The following is a 21,628-nucleotide window of genomic DNA, read 5'->3' as shown; positions in this document are numbered from 1 at the left end:
TCAGTAGTTTTTTACTCTACTAATAGCCAGTACAACAGAAGGTGGAGCAATAACAAAGATTGACAAGCTAGAGTTAACACCAAAATTTGAGATCTAGGGGAGGGATGTGCCATTGCCGTCATACCTCTTGAACTGCTGGAATCCCAGCGGAGTGGAGGAGCAGGAGGCGGGGTGCTGCCGTGCCGGGGTGGAGCGGGCGGGGTGGCGGAGGAGCGGACAGCGGAAGAGTGGGTGGCAGGGTGGAGAAGTCAGAGGCAGGGTGCCACCGTGCCAGGGTGGAGCGACGGAGGAGCAGGTTGCGGAGGAGTGGGTGGTAGGGCAAAGGAGTAAGGGGGTGTTTGGATATAAGGTGCTAAACTTTAGCAGTGTCACATCGGATGTTCGGATGCTAATTAGGATGACTAAACATGAGCTAATTATAAAACTAATTGCAGACCCCCTGTGCTAATTCGCGAGATGAATCTATTAAGCCTAATTAATCCATCATTAGCAAATGGTTACTGTAGCACCACATTGTCAAATCATGGACTAATTAGGTTTAATAGATTCATCTCGCGAATTAGACTCCATCTGTGCAATTAGTTTTGTAATTAGCCTATGTTTAATAATTCTAACTAGCATTCAAACATCCGATGTGACAGGTGCTAAACTTTAGCGGGTGTATCCAAACACCCCCTAAGAGGCAGGGGCACGGCTAGGTGCGGCCTCACGGGACGGCGGCAGGGCGCGGTGTGCAGGAGTCAGCCGTCGCGGTCTCAGCGCCTTGCGAGACAGCGGCAGGGTAGGGGTGCCTGAGTGGCCGGGTGGGTGCGGACCGTGACTGTGCTGTTGTGCTGCCGTGTTATATCCCTAGGGTTGGTAGTGGGCTTTTAGTGGGCCGAATGGTTTCAGGACACGATGGAGCTCCACGGGTGATTTTAAAAACCCATCCCAAACACGGTATCCGAACCGAAAAACCGTGGGTGAAAACTAGGAACCAAAACCAAAACCTACGGATATCCGCCCCGAAACCGATACGCCATCCCGAAACCGATCCGCCATCCTTAGTCGAGGGCAGGTTCATTAATCAGTACTGTTGATGCGACTTTTACAAAGGGATATGATCCCGTATATTCCGTCAGTGACACTTCCGATCTTGTACAAGGGAAATACAGAGTGGGGGTGTGGCGATGAACTTAGTAGTATACTCAGTAGCAGAAAAATGGTGGAGGGAGTAAACTGCTACTGGTCTTCGTTACAACAGTACCAACTCTCATTTACCTGAAATGCACAAAGGTTTAGAGTCAGCCTAGATGAGAAAAATTCGTTTCAAATCAGGCATCAAATTGTGCTAGCATGCTCAGGGACACTGGTTTGTACATTTTCTTTGTAACATATCAACACATTAAACATTTGGATACACAATGGTGAAATGTAGGAACTACTGAGTAGTGTTATCAGCACATAGGCATATGTTACAAGGCAGACCAAACATAACTTGCATGCGCAACCAAGTTAGTGTAACCTATCCTATCAGCAAAAATGTTATCCTATCAGCAAAAATGATAACAGAGGCAACTCAAGTCAAAACTAGCTCGACTCCTTTTTGAAGCCTTTGTGACAGAGTCAGGATAAATGTCACAGGCTAAAATGTTAATAAAATTGAAAAACTAGCAGAGAATATGCACAAAGTAGGAGAAGCTTAATATTGTAAGTTACCAGATATTCTCCTGCCTTCCCATCTCTTGAACCCTCCATAGCCGGTTTAAATGATTTCTTCAGGACTCCTATGATGCAACATATAATAGTAAGATAATAAATCTTATGTGTGCTAGATAGAGCCCACGGGTCTCGAGAAAAAAAGAGCGAGAGTACATGCATCTGTAACTTAAAACATCAGAAGACGATGCCTAAGCAACAGGGCAGTTAGTTTTGTTCACTCTGCCACTGTCCCAACTCTCGAGTATTGTAACAGCCCAGTATTGCTGCTTAAAATCACTTAAGTTCTTATAAAGCATGTTCATTTACACAAAAGAAATTATCATATGGGTAGGATGAACTTCAAACTGAAATCACATCCTAGAAATTCAAATGATGAACTCATTTGTCTTACCCTCAATGTCGTAGAGACATATATACTTCACACCCATAGTTGAGAGCCAGCACAATAGCTGCCTGATCTTCACGGTATTTTTAGCTTCTTTGCTATCCACCACAATAGCCAAGTACTTCAGTCGATCCAGGTGGAGGTACCGATACTTCCGCAACAACCCAGACGAAATAATATAGCATTCTAGATTATAAATCAGAAGAGACCATAAATTCAAAAGGCTGATTGCCAAGTGGATGATGCCCCAGATCAGCCCCAAAATGAGCTTGAGAATAATAGATGGTCTAGACATCTGCACACAGAGCAATTACAACTTGTCATGCTCTCCCGTGGAGTGCATAACCTGATGACAGAAATATATCTAAGGAAATATAAAAAATGTTAGTAAGATTTAGATTCTAACTCTCAACGCATTCAGATAATTTGATGTCAACATGCATTTACTGTTCTGGCTTGCATAACAGCAGCTGATAAAATGTACACTTGTCACATTGCATCATTCATATTGCTTATGCGCCCTAGTGTTAGTTTATAATTTTCAACTCTCTATTGCCAAACAAACACATGATAATGGAGAACATGGCTGAGCCTGAAAGAAATTATTTTTTTTGTTAAAAACAAATTGCTCACTCAGTGTATTTATGTGCATGGACTTGCAGCAATTAAGCTCAGGTAACCACAAAAGCATGATTGATCTGAACACCTAAACTTTCAACAAAGGTTATTGCCTTATTGGGCATGGCAAAGTATGACTCATATAAAGAAATTGCACTATAAAAATCAACGGACAAGGTTTAAGAACTGGACACTGATCCTTCAATAGCATTCCTTCCCCTCACCAGATCTAAATCTCACCTCAAACCAATCAAATGCTATAAACCAGAGGTAAAAGGTGTAAGAATAGCTGCAAAAGAAGCCAATTCATGAGCATGCATACATACATGTGGAGGAGCCTGATTCATGTAGATGGGGGCCTGACTGGCCACAAATGCCTCCCTGCACAAGAACCATAAGATCATTATTCTCTCAAGACAAGGGAAAAGGGGGGGCAGGGAGAATCATACACCCAACCAGACAAGATATGTGAACAACAAATCCTGGCGAAATACATTGAACCTTTCCCTGCACCCTTTCTACTTGCTTTCTCAACACTGGATTACAGATACACTTAAGCACAACGAGAAGCTAACAAACAACACAGGGAACAAAAGAGAACGGAAGACACTGGTGCAAGGGAAAAGGATGGTGAAGGTAGAAAAAGAGGCAAGCGAAGAAATCTAACATGGCTTTGGAGGCAGCAGCTACAGCGGCGGTACGGCCAGTGGAAGCAAGAAATCGGGGGAGACTTGCTGAAAAATCGCGATCTGCTGAATCAATCACGTGGTTGAAAGCGAGACGAGATGACCAGATATTGATATTCCATCGGGTGGGCTATGTATGAATGATGGCGTCGATTCTATTCTTGGCCCATTCTAGCTAGATTGGCGACTTCCTTCCTGACTGATAGGCCTAGAAAAAAGCAACGTGGGCTTGGGCTAAATCACGTGTCCAATGGCTACGGTTGCAGAATCAGTTGCCGGTGCTGCTGAATTGGATGGCGGTGTTACTGAATTGGCTGCAAGACATTGACGAGTTTGAGATGCAGCAGCAGCTTGAGATCCACTCGAAGCACCAGGAGCTGACATTGCTCACTTCCTTACAAATGCAAAAAGGTAAACACACATCAGTTGAGTCTCTATACTAGTTTGACACTTTGAAATTCGAAATCTAGGGAAGGGATGTGCCGTCGTACCTCCTGGACTGCTGGAATCGCGGCGGGGCAGAGGAGCAGGAGGCGGGGTGCTGCCGTGCCGGGGTGGAGTGGCCGGGGTGCCGGGGACCCGGGGTGGAGCGGCCGAGCGGGCGGGGTGCCGGCTGGGTGCGGCGTGACAGGGTACGGCGGCGGGGCGCGGCCTCATGGGATGGTGCACCGTGGCGGGGCCTCGCGGGACGTTTGCGGGAGAGGCCACGCGGGACGGCGGCGGGGTGGGGGTGCGGGAGGTGCCTAGGTGGGTGCGGAGTGTGGTCAGATAAGGATGTTGCCGTGTTATATAGTTAGGGTTGCTTGTGGGTTTTTAACAGGCCGAATGGTTTTGAGACCCTGGCTAGATGCAAACCCCCACAGCGATGTGCTCCATCCGACAAGCTCGTCGCAGTAGTTCGCACCTGACCCTTCTTACCACATGGTCAGATGGCCTGCAGGCCCACGCAAATGCATCATAAAATAAAGGACAAAGACAAACGACGAGATGTAAATTAATTTTCCAGTATTACGTGGTCTCAAACATTTGAGCCATATTTTTTTTAACTTTACTATACTAAGATGAACCGATCTATTATGTTCCTGCAACCAATAAATGTCCATCAGTTGCGAGGCATTATTATAAGGAACAGAAAAACAACTGCTGCAGTTCTTAATCACGTAAAAGAGAATTTTCCAAGAAATAAACATTTATCTCATATTTTTTTGAAAAATCACTAGTTCAAAGAACATTTATCTCATAAGATTTTTTAAAAAATCACTAGTTTATGTACTTTGTATTCAAATAAGGAGAAGAAAAAAAATACTACTGCCAAGGTTCAAGTGGATATTTACAGGTAGGCCCCTCTATCGATGTCCCCGGCCGAAACAGAGACACACAGACACATTCGACGCGGGGACGGACGCCCGAGCGCACGCGCGAATCGCCGTGGACCTCGCCGGGGGCGGCGACGAGCTTGGATCCCGGTGATCTAGTCGCCGGAGGCGGCCCCCATGGCCCGCCGGTCGTCTTCCTCGTCGTCGGGGGCGTGGCGGTACCTGAACCCCGCCTACTACCTCAAGCGGCCCAAGCGCCTCGCGCTCCTCTTCTTCGTCTTCGTCGCGGCCACCTTCGCCTTCTGGGACCGCCAGTCGCTCGTCAGCGAGTATGAGGTGCGCCCCCTCTCGCCCCGCTGGAGCTCCCCTGATCCGGGTTGGAGAAGTTTAGTGACTGGGATCTGATTGGTTCATGTTGCGCTTTGCTTTGCGTTCCGATTTGTCGTCAGGCTGATTTGTAGCTGGATCTGGTTAATCGAAAACATGCGATTAAGCGTGGATCTTACTGCGTCAGTTTGAGGACTCGAAATGGTTGGGAGTTGTCTATCGTGTATTGGGAGATTATGTTCACTTGTTCAGGATTTGTTCGCTTATTTAAGAATTTTAATTTGGATCTTGTAAGATGTGAATTAGTGGTTCCTCAGAAACAGGAACACGAGTAGCGACAGGGATGATATAGAACACTAAAACTCTCTGTAGTTTTAACGGTAATTTCGTTTAGCTAAGATTTTGCTTGGGCTTCGACTGTAATTGGTGATGAAAATGGAGTTTCCTCTGGTTAGCAGTAGATGCACAGCTGTATTGAAAATTTTGATGATCTTCAATGTCTCCCAAGTTGTGTGGTGAAGGTGGAGAGTGCGCAACTTCTCTCTGTGAGAATATTTTTAAGGGAAATGTATTTTTATCTCATTTTAATATGTCGAATACTGACTGAAAAATTGATAAATAGATGCTGAACTTTGATTCATTGCTAATGTGAAGCTTGTATTTCTTATTAACTTTGTACCCTCCTTTTCTGTTTCTAGTTTTGATTCATGAGATACATTCGTCTTTGTTACAGTTATCTCAAAAATGCACTGTTTACTTAACTTTGATCATATGGACTTGATTCGTTTTCCTTTTATGATTAGGAAATGTTGACATGCACACCTTTGCTTCCTTTATTAATGTATACTTGGACCTGTCCTGCTTGTTCTGATTTTAAACTTCTTCGTCCCTCATTTTCAGGCTGAGATTTCTCGATTAGAAGATGATATAAATCGGTTGCATGACCAGGTAAATACAATCAAACTTTTCTTTGAAGTGCCAGCTTAGTTGCTCCTTTAGTCCAGAATCAGTTTCCCTTAAAAGGAAGTTCTGTTATGTCTTTTCCACAGCTAAGAAAGGCTGGAGTTCATCTGGACGAAAACCCAATCAGTAACAAAAATTCCAGAAAGGATCTCGTAGAAATTGATCCTGTCAATAATGAAAGGAGGGAAAAAGTTAAAGAGGCAATGCTCCATGCTTGGAATTCCTACGTAAAGTATGCCTGGGGAATGGACGAGCTTCAGGTTTGTCTGGTCATTCTGATCTGCAGTTTTGTTTGCATTTTTCTAACTAATTCTAGATTAAAATGCCTTCTGTCTCACCCCAATTCCCAGCCACAATCAAAGAATGGTATCAATAGCTTTGGTGGTCTCGGAGCAACCCTTGTCGACTCACTTGATACACTGTATATAATGGGCCTGAAAGATGAATTTCAGAAAGCTAGAGAGTGAGTTCCATTTATTTTTTCATTATGTTGAGCTTTTTTTCAGAAAGCTTTCACTTCTCCTTTCGTTTTGTCAGAAAGCTGAGTTAAATTTTAGTTTGTAGGAATACTCAGTTCTGTAGACTAGATTGTGTGCTCTCTCCTATTTTTTTAATCCTGTATTTAGAAAGGAAGATTATTGGGTGCAGTTAAATGTAAGATCCATGAATGTGTCTCCCTGACCCCATACTATGGAGGAGTATACAATCTCTTACTTACTTATTCTATCATTTTCATCTGTTCCACGTGATCAACAACATTTATGAATTATCAAGTCTTTTGCTTGCATTTTCTCTTGTGCACCGCTTGTTTGCCTTTATATTATTATTTTTGCATGATGATACGCCCCTTGGAATTACTTGAGTATCTTATTCTGATTTTATGCTGTACTCCCAATCTGACTAACATGTATGTCAATTACAGCTGGGTGGCGGAGTCATTAGACTTTGACAAGGATTATGATGCAAGTGTTTTTGAAACGACCATAAGGTTGCATTATAAGGTTTACCTTTATTATAGTGTTTATCTCCTCAACTTAGTTTGTTCCTTGCAGATATTTGAATGTAAAGGCGAATGTTATCTAGAATTCTAGATACACCATCATTATGATTCTTATGAAAACATAACTACAACTATGCTGTCTAACTTTTTATTTTGTTCGTATGTTTATATTCAGGGTTGTTGGAGGTCTCCTTAGTGCATACGATCTGTCTGGTGATAAAGTATTTCTCGATAAGGCTAAAGATATTACAGATCGACTGTTACCTGCTTGGGATACAACATCCGGCATCCCCTATAATAGAATAAACCTAGCTCATGGACGAGCTCATAATCCTGGATGGACCAACGTGAGTCATTGATATTATATATTCCACTGAAGTAATATTTGCATTTCAAATCCCTTGCAAGTAGGTGTATTAATAGTAACCTTCTTCAAATCATCACATGCCACTTTTTTGCCCCTTTTGTAATCTGAGGCTTTGATTTCCATCTCATCACATGCAACTAACAACTGTTCCACTGAGGATTCCTAGATTGGATGTTTTAAAAACATTTTTAACCTGAACTATTTCTTTCCTTACTCAGAAAACAAAGAATAAATTGCATACGCTTTGTTGTTTCTACAGGGTGATAGTATCCTTGCAGACTCTGGTACTGAGCAACTTGAATTTATAGCTCTGTCACAGAGGACCGGAGATCCCAAGTACCAGCAAAAGGTACTGCCACTTTTTTGTGTTAATATTTTTCAGATGCCCCACCAGTTTTATGCTATCAGATGCGTAGATTTAGATTGACTACCTCTATCTGAAACATAGCTGGCCTTCTTGTACTGTAGTGTTTCCATTTCCTCCGTACTGTATGTTGATATGTGATCCAACTAATCTTGGTGATATCTGCTGGTGTTAATTCCTTAAGTGTATCAAATCATTGCTGAAGGAATAATTCGCTATGTGAACTGAAACCTCCAGAATGAGAAAACTCGGAAGAATGTACTTCTCATTCTGGTAGTGTTTAAATGAAACGTGCAAATCTACCTTGACCCAAATGCATGGGAATTTTTTTAAATTAGGTTAGGCTGTTAGGGTAGGTAGAATGTCTTACCATGACCTGACAATATGGATCAAGCTGCTACTTCTTGCTAGTAAAATGCCCTGTTAATTCATGTTTACCATTTAAATTCAATCTTGATGTCTTCCTTGGTTCAGTTTTTGTCAATGTTGAGCTCTTATTTGAGTTGCTACAATCTTATTCTAGGCAGAGAATGTCGTCAGACAGCTTCAAAAGATATATCCTAGTGATGGTTTGCTTCCTATTTACATAAATCCGCATTCTGGGACTGCTTCATACTCAACTATCACATTTGGTGCTATGGGAGATAGGTAATGTCGAACATGCTGTTGTCTTCCAACCAAATATTTCTTCCTGTAATCATAGTGCTCTGTTTTGGCATTTAGCTCTGATAGACTGGTACTACATTTAAATCTTGATAAATATTTCTTCCTGTAATCATAGTGCTCTGTTTTCTATTGTGGACCTTAGTTTCTATCGTCCCGAGAAAATTTCAATAAGTAAAAACTAACTACCATTTTCGGTTCAGCTTCTACGAATACTTGCTCAAGGTCTGGATCCAGGGAAATAAAACTGAGCATGTAAAACATTACAGGTTCGGAACTGCCAGCCTGGTTTCACAGTTTGTCATGTAGACTTGCAATTTTTTTCATTCTGACCTTTATAACAATTCCATTCATGTTTTAAATTCAGACAAATGTGGGAGACATCAATGGAAGGTCTAGTAAGTTTAACCAAGAAAACTACACCATCTAATTACTACTACATTTGTGAAAAGAATGGTGGCTCATTATCTGACAAGGTAAAGTATCCCCATTCAGTTTACAGTTGTTGGCAGGCTGCTTGCTAAAACTTATCTCATGTTCTATCTGAGGAAATTATGACAAGTTCTGATTGCAACTAACACAGATGGATGAACTCGCTTGCTTTGCTCCTGGTATGCTGGCATTAGGAGCCTCTGGTTATGAAAGTCCAGAAAAATCTGAGGAAATTATGAACCTTGCAAAAGAGGTAAATCCTCATTTTTTTTATTGAAGATTTCAAGTATTTGCTTATACATATGATTTTTCTTTCTACTCACTTATCCGACTTTCTTTTTCCTTCCCATTCATGTCATAGCTTGCTAGGACCTGCTATAATTTCTACCAAACCACTCCCACGAAGTTGGCTGGAGAGAACTATTTTTTCCATTCTGGACAGGTTTATGGCGAGCCTTATTTTTCTCTTTCTATAAAATAATCTTGTACCAAACCATCAATTCTAAATGGTATTTTCATACTGACTGTAGGATATGAGTGTGGGCACATCATGGAACATCCTGAGACCAGAGACTGTTGAATCACTTATGTACCTATGGCGCTTAACGGGGAATAAAACATACCAAGATTGGGGGTGGAACATTTTCCAGGCATTTGAAAAGAACTCCCGCATAGAATCTGGTTATGTGGGACTGAGAGATGTATGTTTTCCTGATGACTTTGACTATTGAATATTTGCTTGATAAGGCTTGTCTGAGACCGACTTTTTTTGGGATGTTTTGTTCTTCAGGTGAACACTGGTGAAAAGGACAACATGATGCAGAGCTTCTTCCTGGCAGAGACCCTCAAGTACCTCTACCTGCTTTTCTCCCCACCATCGGTCATATCCTTCGACGAGTGGGTTTTCAATACTGAAGCGCACCCGTTGAGAATTGTTCCGATACATGATAACAAAGGCATTGGAACACCGGTGCGGCCATTTGGAAGGAAACAGGGAAAACCTGAGTAAGTTTGGATATAGAGCAGTGGATTTTTTTAATCCGCCGTCTGATTTTGACCTGCATGGTGAAGATGTTCTGACACGAGGGGATTTTCTGCCTGAAGCAGTAAGGGTTATAAATCACGGCGATAGGCTGTTTAGAGCAAAAATTATAGGTAGAGCATGATGCTATATGCGGGGCAATGACCTCCGGGGTATGCTAGGAGGTCCCTAGCCACATAGAAGCTTTCATCTTTGGACTTGTTTATGCGCACCGAGCCGCGTTGTTTATGTGTAACATACATCTAACTCATTGTCCATATGTTGTTGGCTGCCTAGGGCTGCTGTGGGCTGTATTTTTCATTATTTTCCCTGAGTTGTTACCTTTTTCAGATATGATTTATAAAATGTTGTATGTAATTTTCCTTCAGAGCTTCCCTTTCTGCTAATCCTTTATTGCCTCCAATCACTAATCCTTTATTCACGTATAACAAATCAATCGTGTAACTCTGTTCAGGTCTTTTGAGACTTGAGTTTTGCTTTAACTTTATGCTGTGTTTCAGAACGCTATGAGCATTCTACCTGTTGGAAGGACGACGTTACGGCGCGATGGTCGTGCACAGGGGTCAGCGCGCGACTCCAATATCCTCCCATTTTTCTGATGCAATCCAGTTACATACCGCGAAGTATTTCTAAGGATGAAACTCCACACAAACTGGGCGGCAAGCAATCAAATTGGCATGCACGTCGCTTTCGTGTGATCTTGGTGATGATATCAACGAGGAGAAATTGAATCTATTTTATTTAGTTGCTCTAACTCTCTTGTACGGTGTCCATTTTCAAAATTGTTTGCACCGTTGTGTTCTTTACGATGAAATCTACAAAACAAGACCAGTGTTGAATATATTTTAAAGCTATTTTATGTTACTGACAACTTATGTTGTATGTATACTAGCAACTTATATATCAAGTGTGTAGAAACTTATATGTTAAACTTACATGTAGACTAATTGACAACTTATATAGAGACAATTTAACAAATTATGCACCGATTGTGTATCAACTTATTTATAGACTGTAGCAATTTATATTGCATGTCTAATGTCTTTGATCAAATTAGTACAAAGACAAATATAATAACTTAGGTAAAAGCTATGTACACAACTTCGGGTAGTTAAAATAACAACTCACGTAAAGACAATGCGGCAAGCTGGCAAATTATGTAGATACTTCATGTAGGCAATGCATTGGGTTCTAGCTACTATACCATAATATAAGTTGCCACTGCATAAAATTAATCCAAAACATATGCATTATGGATCTTGTTTTACTAACAGATCAGTGCAATTAGATTTGAAAACGGACACTCCATATGAAAATTATCGCATTTCAAAAGTTCAAGCACAATAATAAAACACTTGGATTGTACATTTCACTCCACCCCCACACGATCGCTCGTTCACTTTTGTCTAATTAGCACAGCTCATTTAAGTAGCCTATAAATATATCTCCAGACTCTAGTTAGTTAAAGCCCACCTTAATTAAACCACGATCCAACAGCTCACGCGTGGGCTGCGCGGGCCAGCGTGATCACGCGCGCCATAGCTTTTTCCCTGTTGAAAGATGAGCATGGTAAAATCAGAGGGTTATCTTTTTCAACTACAGCGTGCCAATTCGAGGCCTATCGAAGAGAAGATCACGGAATAAGAAAAGAAAAAAAGTCTATTTTACTCCCCTTACCTATCCACTTAACCCCCTGAATAAAATTTAGGCTCACCTTACTCCATTAAACTATTTCATTTGGTCCAATCTAACCCCTAATCTGATTTCTCTTTTTTATTTCTCCATATATGAGTTGAATTTTGAGTTCAAATTTTGTGAGCGATGTAAAACATGATGCCTCATGTAAAAAAATTATACTAAAAACTTTTCTTAGTTATTTTCATATGTTAGGAATATTTAATATGAAATTGATCTTAGATGTACAAAATTGTAAAAAAATAATCATGAAAAATTTCTAAAATATTTTTCTAACATAGAGCATTAAGCTACAAGTCAAGTGACAAAATCTAAAATTAAAGCTCAACTTGTACACGAAGAAACAAAAAAGAAAAATCTAATTAGGACGTAGATTGAACCAAATAAAATAGTTCGAGGGAGCAGGGTGAACCTCGTTTTGAGGCCTATCGGAGAGAGATTACGAAGGCCGATCAGCGATAGCGATCCGCAACAGGGCCTTCATTTATGGGTGTGGTGTAGGCCGAGCCTGGGCCAGTCTCCCTTGTGGTCCGACACTAACCTCTGCCCGGAGGCCTATGTCGGCCCACAAAAGTCCCTCCCCTCCCTTCCTCCTCCCTCCTAGTCCTAGAGTTGTCAAAAATACTCGAGACTCGTGAATCGATCATATTCAGCTCATCTTAAGCTTGGTTCGAGATCGGCTCGTCTTTTAAATGGGCCAAGCTCGTGCCTAACTCGAAGCTCATGAGCTTTTCAAACTTAAGATCGAAAAACTCGAATAAGCTCGTGCACTACGATGGGCCATTTCTAATTTTCTTGCCAAATTATACTGTGCAAATCTTAATATCTACAAGTAAACAATGCCTCTAGTCCAATTACTATATAAACTTTGCTGAACTACGTTGATATAAATCTCAAGACTCGTGAATTACTCGTGGTTGACTCGCTATAAGCTCGACTCGAGATCACGAGCCAAGCTTGAGTCTAGCTCTAAGCTCGGATAGTTTTGAGGCTCGGCTCGGTGCTCTAATTAACAAGCTCAAGTTTGAGGCGATGAGCTCGCTCGAGCTTGGCTCGTTCACAGCGGTCCTTCCTGGCTATTAGCGCTCAAAAACGAACGAAAGGCATCCATGGCCCTCGAGCCTCGGCCATCTCCAATTCTCCACACCCGCCAAGCGGCCGCGGCAAGCAATCCTCCTAGGCCAAAGCACCCCGGCTCGCCCCGTGTGCACCCCGTCGACGTGTGCCGGCCCCGGTTCCGACCTGCCCCAGTCGCGCCTGCTGGCTGCTGCAGGTGCAGGCCACGTCCGGCGCCTTCGTGCTCCCTCGGCCGCGTCCGGCGCGCTCCTGCGCCCAGCCGCCCATCTGAGCTTCCTCGGCCTAAACGACAGGCAAAGCTCGCACGATTTCCTAGCTAGTAGGATTGCTAAGCATGCGTGCACGAGGCCACGAGCCTTCGTGCCGGAAGGCGGAAGCCTAGAGTGCTGCAACAACCACCGGTGAATACTTTGGAGTCAACCGCCAAATGCCTCACCGGGTAGCCGTGGTCAACCACGCACATGACAACACATTCATGTGAGGGATGCAGTATTTGCAGTGCCTCTTGCATGTTTCATTCATCTCCCGCTTCCCCTCGACATAGGAAATCAGACCTTGGAGCGAGGTGATCGCGGTTGGAGGAACCGAAAATTCTGGAAGGACACGGGAGTCCTCGATGTCACGGGTCGAGCAAGATGCCCTGAGACCCATGTCTTTTTTCCCGTCCACGGCATATATATTCCTGCTGCGAACATAGCTGCCGCGCGATAGCTTTGTTTGCTCCAACATTTCCATCCATTCACAGGTGCTGTCAGCCCACCCCGTCACGGTCCGACTAGTACAGGAGCCGAGACTAGTCGCTGTGGGGTGGTGTATCTCTCCTCCAGACGGAACGTGCGAGACAAGCAAACAAGCAAGCAGACGAGGGAAGAGATGAGGGTCCGGCGAAAGCTCGCGAGTCGTGGTCGATCACGGTGCTAGCTAGCTATAGCTTCGTCGTGCAGCGGCGCAACCTCAACAAGACAACTACTAACGTCACGCAGCTTTTTGCGCGGCCTTCGTGTGGAAATTATCGTCGTTCCGTCTCTGAAGCTAGATGCTACCACTACTACCGCGCCTGTGTTGAGTCTCAGAGTTGTGTGCTGTTTTGGTTGGATGCCCTGAATTTCCAACGAGCTAATAAGCCCTAGTTTACACGCACTTGCACCCGTCTTCTCGACCGTGCCGTGCATCTCGGTAAATCTAAAACCCGTCCGTGTACGATGTACTAAAGGCATGCGTATATATATGGCACAGCAGCACGGCACATGTTGCATGTACGCAAGCTTGGCCGGCCGTGTACGTGGCGCCTGGCGCGCGTCACGTGCCGGGGCCGCGGGACCAGGCGCCGTAAAAGGCAAAAGCGCCACCAGTGGGGAGTGGCATGGCGCGCTACCGTACCCTATCGGCCGATCGCCGAACGGAAACGGACACAGCCCCGTCCGTCCCTGAACTTGGTGGAACAACCGTTCCATGGATGGTGGTCTCCTCGGCCCGTCTGCCCAACGGCGAGATCTGAGTTGGTGCGCGACTGCCCGTACGTGCTGCGCCGCGGCTTTCAGGCGGCGGTCCCCTTCGAACGGCCAGGCCGATAGCCCCCGTACCCGTCGCCGTCTTCCTGAGATGCGATGACGCCCGGCGGCCGGTCGACAGTTCTGCGCAGCCGGCACCGGCTCAAAAGTCACATCACCCATCAGGCATCATCACCCATTCATTCACCAGATACTCTGAGCTCTGATAGGCGACCGCTGATGGCTTCTCACTTCCTCAGATTAACGGGTAAGTGTTATTATAGCTCATCATATCGTCAGAACAGTGACTAATCGTCATTAATCAAAATGCAAGTTCAACAGTCACCGCTTAAGAAAAGACACAGCAAGGAAAAACGTGAGTGCATGCATTATTAGCAATTGAAGACACCCATTCCCCTTATTTATGGCCTATTCCCACCCTTCTTTGTGCATTGATTAGAGGTAATATCGTCTTTGTTCATCTGCATTAATGGACTTTAGTTTCTAGATCCAAACAGAGTAGGAACTGAAGAAACCAAATAGGAGCTAAATTATCGTTTGTTGTTACCACGTCTGATTTTCTCCATTTCAAATTCATGTAGGAAGGTGCTAATTAAGTTACATCGCTGGAATTCTAGGGTCAAATAGTAGCTGTTAATGTATAGTTAACCTACATCTCTGTCAAATAGCGGCATGCAGAGGTCAAGAAAATCAAGTGCTGTATGTATAACTGGAGTATATGCACCATTATTGGCATCTTACCTTCTTAGGTTGTACAATAATTGCATCGTGCGTTGTTTATTATAACATGCATGCAAAAAGTTCAAATACCAGAATGTTTCAAAGTACACAGGATGACAAAACAATTTCCTAGCTGCCTAGGGTGGTAGGGTGACGAATCCGTCGGCTAACTCTATCAAGTGGCCTGAGCCTGATAAGATGGTTAATCAAACATACCAGAGAGAGAAGGAATGAAGATTATATACACTAGAGTGTCAATAGGAACTATCCTGTCCATCTAGGATGTTTTCGAGATATGTGATGGTACCCTATTCATCTGAATTATATCCGATCAATATGTCATATACTTCCTCCATCCCAAAAACAATGTAACTCTTCGTTTTCTACTTGGTCGTGATTTGTTCTTGATCATTATTTCTCCTTTTAACTCGAGTTCTCTCTTGATCTACTTGCGTGTGCTAGGGATAGATTAAGATCTTGTTTTGTTTCTTTTGATCTCTTGTTCCTGTACATATGTGCACAGAGCAATTTTTCTTTGTTTTGCTTTTATTCACATGGTTTCTGAGTTTCTCTACATAGGCGGTACCGTGATATTCTTATAATAAAATGCGGAATATGTTTAGGATTTATCTTATCGTGCATGAAAAGAATAAAATGGTACTTGTAACTGTGCATTGCGGTATTGGGGTGTACACTAAGATGAACCGAGATTTTAGCAAGTAGGTTAATACTAGCTCATGTTGGTGTAAAAGATATGTACCATGGTCTTTTTATAGGATGTATTATGTATACATGTTGCCCAAATGCTCTCTCTTTCTCATGCAATATTTGGTAATGTTGTCTTTGAAGTGAGTATGTACAATGGATGTATATCATCATATAGCAGGATTAGGCAAGGTACCAAGGGGCTTGATAAAAATGAGCAAAAATATTATTAAATATGTAGGCAATAAAATATTTGAGTCATCTGTTGTACCATGTGGTTTTTATGTACAACGAGTGTATATCACCCATATAATAGCAATTAGGGTACCGAAGTGCGGGATAAGCATGAGCAAAAATATTATTAAATATGGAAGCAATAAATTATTTGAGTCATGTGGAAGTATGGTACAATAAATATGAACCAAGCATTCAAATTGTTTTGAACGAGTGGTGGAGAGTAGTCCACAACTCCAATAATAAAACACTGACCAAAGGACTTTTATGTCACCTTGCACAGGAAGATTCCCTTACCTATTCCTAACACATGACATGGTTCAAAAAATAAATTGTGTATGCATGAAATACGCTTCGAAAGGATAAGAACTTACATATCTCCATGTGAACTGAACGGCTGGGATAAAAACCATCTACGGAGTAAAACGCAGTTTTCAAGAGAGGAAAACTTTGTGACACCAAGAGATTCATCGGAAAAAAATATATATGAATATCCATTGCTTACACGTGAGTACACAGGACTATGTGTGGAAATTTGCTTACACGTGAGTACATAGGACTATGTGTGGAAATTGAAATTGTCGCATGCTAACCTAACATTAATTAATTTGAGCTAATAGTATAAATAGAAATTCTTGCTAAAAAAAATAAATAAATCGTATGAAATGCACACATCTTATCTTTTTGCATGACTAAGAGTTGAAAGTGATGAACTATAAAAAGTCTTTTCGTTATTAATTTTGTAGAATGCGGATTGTTATGATCTCACCAGCTAAAGAACTAACTGTAGGAACCATTCCAGAACTAAAACAGCAGAGCATTTGGCAGGCTAGCTTTTACAAATCCGATCACACGCAACCGCCACTATTAGAAATATGACCTCTCGTCCCGAGCATTTTTACCGGTTAGGTTTGGACCCGGTACTAATTAGCATTAGTACCCGTTCCAAGTTTGGGAGCCCCTGGAGGCAGTCTATTACCGGGTGGGGCCTCCACCCGGTACTAGAGGGGGGCCTTTAGTATCGGATGGGAACCCCACCCGGTACTAAAACCCCATCCGCCGCCACCCCTCCCTGCACGCACTGCACCGCGAGGACTTAGATTTTTTCGCACTGCCTCCCCCGCGTGCCATTAACTCCTCCACCTCCTTATCCCTTCCTCCTCTCTCTCACTTCCTCCTCCCTCTCATGTCTGCCTCCTCCCTCCTCCGCGCGCCCCTCACCGGCAGTGAGGAGCGGTGGCGGGGCGAGGTGAGGTGGTGGCAGCGGGCCGGGGCGGCTGCAGCGGCGCAAGAGGGTGGAGCGGCAGCGGGGCGTGGTGAGGCGCGGCGGCGGGCGGCACGAGGCGGAGGAGGGGGCGGATCCGGAGGAGGCGGAGGCGGGGTGGATTCGGAGGCGGGCGGAGGCGGGGTGGAGGCGGGGGGGGGGGGGAGGGGCCGGTGGCGGTGGAGGAGGAGGGGCGCAGGAGGTAGGGCGGAGGTGGAGGAGCGGGCGGGGTGACAGGGAGGGACGGAGGCAGAGGAGCAGGTGGGCTGGCGAGGAGGGGCCGGAGAAGGGGGCCGGCGGCGGGGGAGGCGGGGTCGGCGGGGGATTTGTTTTTTTTTAATTTTTTTAATACCCTCTAGTACCGATTATTCCAACCGGTACTAGAGGACCTCCCCTCTAGTACCGATTTGTTAGTACCGGTTGTGCAACCGATACTAGATGGAGTTTCCCAACCGGTAGTTGAGCACTTTTTCTAGCAGTGCGCCTCTTGGCACAAACGTAAAACACGCCATACTTTCCCCAAATTCTACCACAATATCACGCGCTTTGTCTGCTTCTCACATAGTATATCTAGCAATCCTAGTCCGTGCACACCCACGCCTCATCCTCGACTAATCAAAGCCGGCCGGTTAGCTGGATCTAACCGGCAGATTACCGCATACAGAAAGACGTCCCCGCGTGGACGAACACCTCAAGATACGAGACGCAGACGCAGCCCGCGGCACAGGCGCCTACACCAACCCTCGCCACGCACCCGTGGATCCTGTCCTCGCCAGTCGCCACAGCGCGCCATCACGCACGCCGCTCCCCGATGCACCACCAGGAGAAGACCCAATCGGTCGCGTCCACCTGTGGGTGGGTGGCAGCAGGCAGCAACGAGCGTCGCTCTGCGCCCCTGTCCGCTATATATACACGCCCAACCGGCCACCGGCCACGCCCCCAATCCCCCAGATCAACCCAAGCCCGGCGTCCTCTTCTTCTTCTGTGCTCGGCCGCGTCGATCGGGTTTCTTGCTGGGTCTTGGAGCTGCTACTGGTGGGTTGGTTTGTTGGCTAGGCAAGAGCCGGGAGGAGAAAGGAATAATGGCGAAGGGGGCGGTGCGGGCGCTGTGGGGCGCGGAGGAGGAGCGGGTGGTGGGGACGCACAAGGCGCCGGGGGCGTGCCCGCGGTGCGGCGGGGCGGTGATGGCCACCGACGTCGAGAGCGAGCGGCGGATCCTGTGCCTGCCGCTGTGCCTCAAGAGCAAGCGCAAGTACTCCTGCACCAGGTGCCTCCGCCGCCTCGTCACCCTCTACAGCTAGTGGCCGGCTAGCAGCAGGAGCCCGCTGATTATTCACCTCGATCGACTGCTCGCTCAATCGTCGTCGTCCTGATGCTTAGTAGACAAGTTAATAATTAGCTTCGTGTTCTTGGGTTTCTTGAGGCTCCGGTTGAGGCCGCTAAGCAATCATCATCAGGCCTTGATTCTTGATGGCTGATGTGTTCTCGTAGCTCTGAAAAGGACTAGTGCGATCGGTGCTTTTATTATTAGACTTGTAGTTGGCAGTAATTGGTGAGGACCAGTAGGCAGTAGCAAGCAGGGGTCTCGTCGTATGGCGACCGGCGCCGGCAGTCAGCAGCGGTGGCGACTGGCGAGCATGTGGGAAGAGCACGTGATGCCGCGCCACAATCCCTGCTGCAGAATGTAAATTACCTCGACCTCGTCTGCTCGTGCTACGGCATCTTGTAACCCTCGGTAAGTTTCACAAGGTTGCAGAGTGACTTTTCGGTGGAATTTGCGGCGTCCAATTTCTTGAGTTCGATCTCCCAAGGATTTGGTAATGGAGTCATGGAATGAAATGCGCACGCCTGCTTTCGTCGAATCTCCACGCCGGAGTTTTTCTTCCCTTCACTGTAGATGTATCTAGGTAGACATTGACAGGACATGACTGGCGCCATGACTTTTCGGTTAAGCTGGGCTGGGCCCCTTGGTTCCCTGTTGGCAGCTGCCGGCCGATGCTGACACTCCGGTTGATTCTGCTCTGCTCTGGGCTCCAGCCTCCAGCAGTCCAGTCCAGCTCCATCCTAGCCAGTAGCCACACCGTGTAGCGACGAAAGCCAGCTGCTTTTTGGATGCTGGCTCCTAAAACCCCATCCAGTCCGGCTACTAAAACCTGCCTCGCATGTATACTTGTACATGAAAAAAAAATTTGGGACAAATGGTAAGCCTTGCTTTCTTGCTTTAACACATAGAAACGCAGCCTCCATCACGCTCGATGCTGTGGCACTAGAGTACGTAGGGGTGTGTCGCTGCCGATGCGAATGTACACGGCGTGGTTCTTGGCCCTCTCGGCTCATCCGCGGCCGATCCCACGCCAAGGCACAGCAGCAGCCGGCACCTGTGCCTTTGGGCCTTTGGCGCGTCAGAGAAATCGCCTAGCCGGGTTTCACGGCGCCGATGGATCTCCTGGTGCCAAACTGCCAACAGCTATTTGTCGGTCTGCTGCTGCACGTAATCTTGTTCGCCTGCGTAGTTTGGTCGCCTAACCTGATGCGTATCGTCCCCTGCACCTGCGCCCATAGATTCTCCTGATCACGAGTACTGAATGGGAGCACCAGCCACTGCATATGCTGGGTGTTCGTCCGATCCGATCCGATGCAAGCGATCGCACTATTCAGCAACAGCGGATTGATGCACCTACGTACGTACGTCGGTACGTGCGTCGAATTGGAGATTTTGAGTGCGAAAATTGTACAAAAGTATCTGCGCTGCAACCGCAAAAGTTGTTCGGTTTCAGGTTGGTTGACGTGGATCCACGACGTGATGCGCGAACTTTTCACTTGAGCGGTATAATTCAGTGGATAATGCCTCAGCTGCCAACTCAAAAACAAAAAGCTACGAAGAGGTATGCCAAAAAACGCGCGAGACCAATTGAGCCGGGGGCAGACACAAGTGCGCCTCCATGAATTGCCACATGCTGCTGAAATCTAAACTAGTCCAATTCTGTTACAGCTTTATCATCCCTCATGGGAGATAGATCCGCGTGCACGGCCTGCATGGCTGCACGCTACAGGTGTCACAAACTCACAAGTCACAACTGACGCTAGTGCGGCTGCTAGGATTAATGGATCTCATGTGTGTCCATCTCGGAAGTTTCCGTCACCTTCCCAGCCGGCGAACAACCTGCAGGCCGAATTGCCGAACCGAACAGCCAGCGGCGGCACATCAGAGTTCAGATCTCAGAGGCCGTCGCCCCGTCAGACATGGGAGATCCGAGGCCTGAGATAGATCATTCGCTCATGCTCAGGAAAGCCGGTGCTCGGGGGATGGTCTGGACTCTGGAGTCTAGACCTTGCCTTGCTCGCCCCTAGGCCAGAGCCGCCGGGGACGCGTCCGGCGCTCCGTCCGGCCCTCTCGCCACGGCGCCGCCAGCAGCCCACAGAATTTCTCCGAGCGCCGTGCCGTGCAGTCTCTACTCAGAGGTGTTCAGTGCCCAGGGAGAGTGCTACAATCCTTTTGGTATATTCTAGTGAATCTACCATGCTCAGTTTTGTCTGCTTGACGTTTCACATGTACCGTCACAGTCAATACTCCTAGTTCGAGGATCGAGTTCACCAGTACGTGCGACACAAGCAAAGATTTTCTGCACGTAGCTTCGTCCCTGGAAAGATCAAGGGTTCGTCTTTACCATCCAACTCACCATCAGTCCAAGTTGCAGCTCTGCGACAGTGAAACGGTAGGCCAAGTGCCAAGTGCAACTTACCTTTTCTTTTCTTTTCTTTTCTTTTTTTACAAAAGGCAGCCTGCCGGTCAAAAGGGTAACAGCGAAGTAACTTTGTTGGGCTTCGGGCTTCCGGTTTCACTTTGCTACAGTCTACAGCGCTAAAGACGTCACGCGTGACCGGGTACATGTACGATTCGACGTGTCAAGTACGTGTACCTGGCGGAACGCGGTACCCACACTGTATCCGTACGCATCTTTGAACGATCCATACGGTCCCCTCGATCGGCCGATGATCCCCCACCCCCACGTTTGGCGAATCTTGATGACGCCCGCCACGACCGGACGACGGTTACTCGCAGAGGGAAGTATCGTGGAGGTGGAGCTTGCAGCATTCACGCACGGTCGCCACATGGACGAACGACGGGCCGCTGCATCAAGTCCAAAATGTGAGAGAGCGAGCGGCGGATCCTCGGCCTGCCGCTGTGCCTCAAGAGCAAGCGCAAGTACTCCTGCACAAGTGCTTCCGCCGCCTCGTCACCCTCTACAGCTAGGCGAAGCAGTAGCTGCCGGCCGGCGACTGGAGCTCTAATTATAGCCATACTTGTTTGGCTCTTCGCTCTCTGAATCTCTGATTGAGGCTGGCCATTCTCATCAGGCCTCTCTCCATGGCTCTTATGTTCTTCTAGGAGACTAGGACTAGCGAATTGGTGCATTAGCAGTAGGTCATGTTTGTTTGCTGACCGTCGCCGGCGGTAATTTCTGCGTCGCCGCGTGAGCGTCCTGTAACTTTTGTAAGTTTCTCAAGCAGAGTAAGTTTTGCTCGTCGATTTGGATCAGCCTAGAATTCAGCCAAA

The 21,628-nt window shown here is 46.0% G+C and overlaps 2 protein-coding genes across 4 annotated transcripts; one reads left to right on the top strand and one right to left on the bottom strand.

Moving 5' to 3' along the window:
• Positions 1–1,026: 1,026 nt before the first annotated feature.
• On the bottom strand, positions 1,027–3,526 carry LOC117863042 (uncharacterized). 3 transcript variants are annotated; one of them, XM_034746617.2, is made up of 5 exons: positions 3,372–3,526; positions 3,031–3,085; positions 2,093–2,381; positions 1,699–1,766; positions 1,027–1,260 (listed from the first exon to the last, which is right to left on the bottom strand). In XM_034746617.2, coding segments are annotated over exons 1-5 (453 nt in total). In that variant the 5' UTR covers positions 3,374–3,526; the 3' UTR covers positions 1,027–1,221. The 3 variants fall into 3 exon arrangements, with proteins under 3 accessions (XP_034602508.1, XP_072151059.1, XP_072151060.1); XM_072294958.1 differs by lacking the exon at positions 3,372–3,526 and adding an exon at positions 3,154–3,365; XM_072294959.1 differs by lacking the exon at positions 3,372–3,526 and adding an exon at positions 3,161–3,365.
• A 1,215-nt stretch (positions 3,527–4,741) lies between these two features.
• Positions 4,742–10,231, top strand: LOC117864454 (mannosyl-oligosaccharide 1,2-alpha-mannosidase MNS1). The gene is made up of 14 exons (XM_034748567.2): positions 4,742–5,042; positions 5,934–5,981; positions 6,083–6,256; positions 6,347–6,459; positions 6,919–6,984; positions 7,172–7,343; positions 7,623–7,712; positions 8,251–8,375; positions 8,594–8,659; positions 8,758–8,866; positions 8,974–9,075; positions 9,184–9,264; positions 9,353–9,523; positions 9,613–10,231. Exons 1-14 carry the CDS (start codon positions 4,884–4,886, stop codon positions 9,829–9,831), a joined length of 1,695 nt encoding a protein of 564 aa, XP_034604458.1. The 5' UTR covers positions 4,742–4,883; the 3' UTR covers positions 9,832–10,231.
• The last annotated feature ends 11,397 nt before the right edge of the window (positions 10,232–21,628 follow it).

The sequence above is a fragment of the Setaria viridis genome, chromosome 7 (assembly GCF_005286985.2).
Source record: "Setaria viridis chromosome 7, Setaria_viridis_v4.0, whole genome shotgun sequence".
Lineage (NCBI taxonomy): Eukaryota > Viridiplantae > Streptophyta > Magnoliopsida > Poales > Poaceae > Setaria > Setaria viridis.
The sequence above is the reverse complement of the archived record's forward strand: the minus strand, read 5'-3'. Positions and strand labels throughout refer to the sequence as shown.